Below are 8221 nucleotides of genomic sequence, written 5' to 3' on the forward strand. Positions count from 1 at the left end.
AACGAGATTCGGGACGCCTAGGGTCCTAATTAGCGATAACGACTTACAGTTTGCAGATAATCCCTTTAAGGATTGGTGCTGAGAAAGGGGAATAGAGCAGAGATTCACATCCGTGGCACACCCCCAGGCCAACGGACAAACGGAAGTATCCAACAGAAACTTGCTTCAAGGAATCAAAGAATGGCTAGGCACAGCGAAAGGCAACTGGGTAGATGAATTACCGGAAGTCCTCTGGTCATACCAGACCACACCAAGGACTAGTACAAAAGAGACGCCGTTCTGCTTGGCTTACGGAGCAGAAGCAATGCTACCGGAAGAAATGATGATAGGATCGATACGGACAGAATGCTTCCATGAACAAGAAAATAGAGGACTAAGGGAAAATTTAGATCTCTTAGAAGAGCGGCGCGAGCGCTCGAGCATGCGCTAGGCCGCCTGCAAAAAGGTGATAGAGAGATATTACAACCAATGCATGAAAAATAAGGCGTTTTGGGTTGGAGGTTACGTCCTGCGAAGGAACGAAGTCAGCCATGCGCAACCCTGGGGGAAATTAGGCCAAACATGGGAAGGCCCATACAAAATAATCGAAGCAAACCGCAACGGATCATACTCCCTCGAAACTACAGAAGGAAGGCAGATTCCCAGGACGTGGAATGCAAGAAATTTGAGGAAGTTTCACATCTGAAGAAAGAAAGAGTCCTTATGCAGAAGGAAAGACAGAGGCACACCACGAGCAAACTCGAAGCACCCTAAATAGTAGGGAGGAAGTGAAAGATATCTTGTGGCCGAGCTGATCACCCGGGTCAACAAATGGACCCTTAGAGCAGTCCAATAAGGAATCCATGTATGAAACAACTATGTACTAAAGTTGCAAATATATGAAAACACGCATGGTCTTTAGTATGAAATGCATAACATAGAGGATACTTAGTGAATCCAAAATGTACAATACACACGTATGCACAGAGATTTATATATATATATATATATATATATATATATATATATATATATATATATATATATATATATATATATATATATATATATATATATGAAAAAGGAAAAGAAAGTCAAACTACATAGCAGGTTTGCAATAATCGACATAAAAGCATTAACACAAAGGCATCCCATAACAAGTCACCTTGTTTGGTACACCAAAAGCCTCAAAGGCCATAAAACAACACAGGAGCCCTAAAGGCCATAATACAACTAAAACAAAAGTCTTAATAACACTTTTCATGCTGCAGAGGAGCAGTCACAAACAACCTTACACGACACCGCCAATATCATCACCACCAGCACCGCCACCGCCACCGCCAACATCACCACCACCAGCACCGCCACCACCACCGCCAACATCACCACCGCCAGCACCGCCTTCAAAAACACCGCCTGCCCCCACACCCAACACACCTGCAACCTCTTCATCCTCATCAAAAGCACACAATGCCCTTACTTCATCCATACCCAACTGACTTAGGCCAAGCAAACCTGTAAAGTCGAGAGTTGCGAAAGCTAATAAAGTGTCCTCCAACGCTGAAGAATGACTAGACCGGGAATCGCTGGCCGAAGGATCAGACGTCCCAGCATCAACTTGAGCCTTCAAATTCGCCCAACAAGACTCCTCCCCAGCGACAAAGGCAGCATGGCGGATTTGACTGATGCCACATGTAAATTCGGGATGCTCAAGAAGTTTATCCATTATGCGCACAAAACCAACTTGAAGGAGCCAACTACGATCTCCCCTCAACACCTCCAATTCCCGTTCATGACCAGCAAGATCCCGCTCCAAACTCTCATTCTCAATCATCAAGCCTTCACTGGCATGAGTTAGAGACTCCACCTGCCCCTCTAAAACACCACGCACATCCTCCAATATCATTTTCCCTGACACCAAAGACTTGTTCTCGCATTCCAACCGACTAACGGTAGCACTCAGATATGACACTTTACCTTTCAATTCAACCTCACTATCAATAAGGGATGAATGAAGGTGCTCTAATTCATTAAACCGATGCATGCGTCGAGATCCAACGACTATATACGTCATGGTCTGTGCAGCGGAATATGCAAGATTATGAGCTAGAACAACGTTCCTCATAGCATCCATGTCATTCATGGTGGCTGGAGGAAGAGCATGGCGCGTGAAATCCAATGCCACAGTCCGCACAGACAGGAGAGAGTCCAGCCCCAGACTCCATCCCGGTGTAAACACAGGTGCCACAGCAGTAGGACTACCCCCCGATGTCGGAGAACTAGCATTACCATCTGAAGAAACAAGAACAATGGGTTGATGAAACGCCCCCTAAACACCCTCCGACTATTGCGTGTCATCATCGGGTATCACCAACACATCCCCCAGACCGGATGGAGTAGCCAATAACAAGCGTATGAGGCCACGACGCTGCATCACACGCCGCCCAATGTGTCCCGAGCCACTCTTAGGTGCCGAACCACTCATTGCTTGCACAACTTTCCTTTTCTCAGCAACCCGACGAGCACCAGCCAAAATCACAGCCTTGCTGTCCACATGACTATTAACAATCGATCCAGCAAAAGTAGTAGACGAGGTCGCAGGAGTCATGATAGTATGGGAGCTCGGTCGATTCCCCGACACGGTGGAACTCCCTGCGGGTTGTGAAGGTACCGGAACAGCAACAACTAAGCGATGGGGGGGGGGGGGTGAGGAGGAAGAGTTTCGTACAATGGCACCACACGGTGCTCCAGCTTACCTTGATAACAACCTCGAAGTACAGAATCCATGGAGATAGAATACTCGACACCTACCAGGCAAAAGGAAAAGGGCAAACACATAAAAAAGCAGCAATAAATGAGTAACCTCCTCCCTCCTTCCCCTTTTAAAGAGAAAAAGGGGGGGGGGTGGGGGGAGAGGGAGGAAAAGAAGAAAACGGAGGAAAAATAGATGGAAAGATAATAACAAGTTACCATCGGAAACAGAGTAGAACACATGCATTTCTCCTCGGGAACACCAGCTGGGCCTCATACCGACCCCGGCGAGGATAACGTCCAACATAACGTCAACATCCACTTGAAGAGAACGCAGGAAATCTGTAGTTGCTTGGTGATGAGGAAAAAACTTAGGGATGGTATCAGGGGGCATGGCCGCTCGAGGATGGTCACAGCCGAGCAGTTCTTGATTAACCCACATCTACTTTTCCTGCCAGTTTTTTGGAGGCTTGTTACCAAGAACAAGGTTATGCCCACCGCGATGAACAGAGAAGGTATACTTGTCATTAGTGGCGGAAAACCGAAAAAAATACTTAAAAACAAAGTAATCGGGGATGATGCCGTTAGCACGGCATATCATCTCAAAAGCGACCACTTTGTGAACGATGCTGGGAGTTAACATCCGCACGCTACACCCATAGCACCAGAGTATTTCTTCCTGAAAGCCGGTCAGTGGAAGACGGAGACTAGCGTCGAAGGTTTTCAGATAAACACCCACCTTCCCGACAGGAGGACGGGTGATCAACGAACCTGGAACGGGAAATTCCACTCCATCAGCAGGGGTGAGGCCATAAGCCTCTAGAAGAGTGTCGAATTCGACAGCAGTAGGGATCAAGCTTGGAGTAGAAGCCATAGCAAAACAGAAAGAGAGAAGAAAAAGGAGAACGAAAAGGAAAGATAGAAACTAAAAGGAGAAACCATTCAGGGTAATAAAAACAGAAAAAGGTGGGTTCTGGAAAAATCCCTGACACCGCTGACGTAACCGCCGCACACACGTCAGAACGTCACGTCGCCGAAAATGAAGCGTCAACCGAATAAGAGCACGACGCGTGTCAGTAGCTAAGTCCAAAACATCATAGTTAGCTAGCATACACTATGACTACTGGACTGTGGGACTTGATGACGCGCCCCTTAGAGCGGGCCAGAAACAAGCAAGTCGCGGCAGAGCGCCTCTAGCGAAGGAGTCGACCCAGCGACCTGGGTAGCCCCAAGACCCCACGTAACGATCGCGTAGGAAGCTTGCCCTCGCCAAGAATTGTCTTTTAGCTACAGTCCAAAGGCAACGGCTTCAGGTGACAAAGCGTCCAGACATATCACAACCGCCTGAACCAATGGGAGGCCGGGACACGAATGTGGAGCAGAGCCTCCAATGAGGACGATCGATCTTGTTGGGACCTCAGTCCCTGTCCCCGTACGGACCAAGGAGGATCCTCACTATAAAAGGACTAACACTTGGTTCAGCCAAGGCAAGTGAACCCAACTCCGGTCACGTATCACCATATTCTCTCATACTCTCTAGACTAACTTCACCGTCGGACCGTCTTTCCGGGACCTCCTCCCGGACGACAACTGACATTCCTTTTCTCTTGTGTGACCTCTCAGGTTCCGCCGTGAAGGAGCTCTTCCACGTAGCTGGTGGTTCGGGACCTGGTCGCATCACCTATTTTTCATCAATCACACTAGATTAATGAATTATAATGTAACATTACATTCATCATGAAAAAGGTTTGTCCTTCTTCTTCTTCTTCTTCTTCTCATAATGCAAGCGGCCTTACTTTATGATTCACAACAATTGTTACCTTGATTTGATTCACTCATCATGTTAGCAATAAATCTAAATCAAAGTACAATAAGAAAATTTTAGTTGTGATAATTAATCGTTTTTTAATTACCTACAAAAATAAATGAACACATTAGCACAAAGAAAACATAAAATATATAAAAAAGGAAGTCATGTCTTCCAGGGGACATCACTTTATACACATATCGAAGTGATGAGCTAGGTTCATGTATTCTAAGTATTTATTGTATGGATGTAGAAATCAATGTAGGCCAATTATTTCAAAAGGGTAAATATGTAATCTTACATTTAATTCATTATGGTAAATATATAAATCAATTAATAATATCCATTTAATTTAGGAATATTAGTTTTAAAACCCAATGTTCCATTGACCCTTTCACCGGACGTCTTCATTACGTTCTTGATTCCACTCCATCTTACCTCACCTCCTCAACTATGTATCACTTTCTTCAATAGGTGACGTCGACCTTTAAAGGAGCACACCGGAGATGCCTCTTCAACAGTCGGCAACGACCTCCACAACACAGGTAATGTTTTTTTCATTTTTGTTTTTTTTTTTGTTTTTTTTAATTCAATTAACTTGTATGAAATCTGATTATTTGTGTTTGAAATCTAATTCTCTCTATATGAAATCAGACCATGTATTGATAAAATTAGATTACATGTAGGTGAAATCCGAATTTATATGTAAAAAATCAGAAAATCTGATTTTGATCATTAGATTTCTGCGACTGGTAGAAGCTGGTAGAAGCCGACGACGACCTCCACTCTACCTCTTGAAAGTTTTCTCCCTGGATTGAAATAAGTTGATACATGGTAAGATTTCTCAAATTTTCATGTTTTGATTTTGCAACTAACATCTTCTTATTTTATTTTTTCGTGGAAAGATTTCTCGTGAATAGTAATTATGTGATTCCAACAAATCATGGCGGTTCAGAACTCTTAAAAAACACTAAAATAATTCTATGAGAATATTGCACACCAGATGTTTGTAGAGATGCCTGAAAGAGAACTTGTTGTTCAAATTCTTGAAGAACACAAAAATAATTTTCAAGTTTGTTATTTGTGTTACTTGGTTCTAACATGTGGTGTGAGTTCTCTTAGAGTTACTAAAGTTTGTTTTATTTGTATGGTATAAAAGTATTCTCACATAGTTTTATTCTTACATAATTCAATTTCATGACAGTTATTCTCATAGAATGTGTGAAGGACATGATGATGTCTTGAAGGATGGATGAATGTGTGGGATGGAGATGAACAATCGACAATGGTCACCGATCTTCCAAAAAATGCACTATTTATTGTAATATTCTGGTAGAATAATATATAATAGAATGATAAGAGTATATGTAATAGTATATGCCAATAGAATAAAATATAAAGTTTATTATTTTTTCAAGGATGTGATAGAAAAAATTTAACTTATATCTAAAAATTTGTTATTATTTGAGAAGTAAGAATCTTTATTAGTTTATGACTTGTATTTGCATAGAATATCATTATAAAAACAATGTCTTTCTGACGGAATAAAACCGAGTATGATTAAAAATTAGGTTAGAATATTTAAACTAAATTAATTTAAAAAAAATCAAAATTCAAAATTAAGATAATCAAAGATCCATTAAAATCCGAAAATTTTCTTTTTAAAAATTGTGTTTCCTAATTTTATGGCAATGCAAATACATAATATTACCATTTTTTTTTAATTAAATGACATTATTCTATTTTTTTATTTAATAATATAGGTAAATTATTTTTCTTAAAATAAGTAAAATAATTGGTTCATATTCATTTTTACATCCGCACAATAACTAGTTAGAATAACCTAAATCTCGATCGAAATGATAATATAATTTGACACTCAAATAAAAAATATATAAAAATAAGTCACGTCTAAAGCATTAGAATAGGAAATTAAGATATTGCATGATTAATGGGGTTAATCGGCCATTTTCAATCAGATACACATACAATGAATAATGTAAATATATATATTGATTGATTGCAATAATTGTTTCAAAGCAGAAGACGATCGAAGACCCAACTAACAAATCATATATAAAAATGGTTAATATTTATACAACTAACAATAGTTTGGACCATCTATAAATAAATAATAATTTGATCTTCACAACATGCATAATGCATTGATAGATTAAAAATATGCGTCTCGTATTTAGAGCCGCCAAATTGGAACGGTGGTCTCTCCTAAAGTGTAAAAGTTTGTAGATAAAATGAAACAATGGTAGGTAGTCAGTAGGACAAGTGAGCCGATAACTTTTTACAAATCTTGGACTATAAATAAGAAGCAAGGCCAGACCTATTGAATTGAAGAGAACTCCAGCATAACTTGTCTCTATAGGTTTGTTTTTCTTTTTAATTTCTAACGAGCTTTAGGTTTTTGTAATTAATTCTTTCTGTGTTTAGTTTACATAAATCTCACAGTACTCTTTACATTTGCAGGTTAATCATATCTATCAACAAAATGGGTGCAGGTGGTCGGATGTCAAACGATCCATTTGATGGTAAAAAGATCCTGGAACGTGTCCCAGTTGATCCACCGTTTTCATTAAGTGATTTAAAGAAAGCGATCCCTGCCCATTGCTTCAAGCGATCCGTCATCCGTTCATCTTACTATGTTGTTCACGATCTGATTGTTGCCTACGTTTTCTACTTCCTTGCAAATACATATATTCCTTTTCTTCCAGCTCCTTTGGCCTACTTAGCTTGGCCGGTTTATTGGTTCTGTCAAGCAAGCATCCTCACAGGCTTATGGGTCATCGGCCATGAATGCGGTCACCATGCCTTTAGCGAATACCAATGGATTGATGACACTGTCGGCTTCATCCTCCACTCAGCTCTCATGACACCTTATTTCTCATGGAAATATAGCCATCGAAATCACCATGCCAACACAAATTCCCTCGATAATGATGAAGTTTACATTCCTAAACGCAAGTCTAAAGTCAGGTGGTACTCAAAACTTCTTAACAACCCACCTGGTCGAGTGTTCACTTTGGTTTTTAGGTTCACTCTAGGATTTCCTTTATACCTCTTAACTAATATTTCTGGCAAGAAATACGGAAGGTTTGCCAACCACTTTGATCCCATGAGTCCAATTTTCACCGAGCGCGAGCGAATTCAGGTTCTGTTATCAGATCTTGGTCTTCTTGCCGTCTTTTATGCAATCAAGATTGCTGTAACAACGAAAGGAGCTGCTTGGGTAGCCTGTATATATGGAGTTCCAGTGGTAGGAGTGCATGTGTTTTTCGTTATCATTACGTATTTGCACCACACCCATCTGTCTTTGCCCCATTATGATTCAAGTGAATGGAACTGGATCAGGGGGGCATTGTCAACAATTGACAGGGACTTCGGATTCCTGAATAGGGTTTTCCATGACGTTACACACACTCACGTATTACATCATCTGATTTCGTACATTCCACATTATCATGCAAAGGAGGCAAGGGATGCTATCATTCCAGTTTTGGGTGAGTACTATAAGATCGATAGGACTCCAATATTTAAAGCAATGTGGAGAGAGGCTAAAGAATGCATCTATATCGAGCCTGATGAAGATAACAAACACACAGGTGTATTTTGGTACCATAAAATGTGACCAATTTCTGATATCATTTACTTTTTAAATTATTATATGTACCG

At 40.8% G+C, this 8221-nt stretch overlaps 1 protein-coding gene across 1 annotated transcript in view; it reads left to right on the plus strand.

The window, feature by feature from the left end:
* Nucleotides 1-6781: 6781 nt before the first annotated feature.
* LOC111896575 (delta(12) fatty acid desaturase DES8.11) overlaps nucleotides 6782-8221 on the plus strand; it is a 1507-nt gene continuing 67 nt past the window's right edge. Inside the window, exons 1-2 of the mRNA XM_023892543.3 lie at nucleotides 6782-6917; nucleotides 7019-8221. The exon at nucleotides 7019-8221 is cut by the window's right edge and continues 67 nt beyond it. Of these exons, the coding sequence (XP_023748311.1) occupies nucleotides 7041-8177 (1137 nt within the window). The 5' untranslated portion in view covers nucleotides 6782-6917; nucleotides 7019-7040 and the 3' untranslated portion in view covers nucleotides 8178-8221. The remainder of the gene's footprint in view (nucleotides 6918-7018) is intronic.

The sequence above is a fragment of the Lactuca sativa genome, chromosome 9 (assembly GCF_002870075.4).
Source record: "Lactuca sativa cultivar Salinas chromosome 9, Lsat_Salinas_v11, whole genome shotgun sequence".
In the NCBI taxonomy this organism is placed as follows: Eukaryota; Viridiplantae; Streptophyta; class Magnoliopsida; order Asterales; family Asteraceae; genus Lactuca; species Lactuca sativa.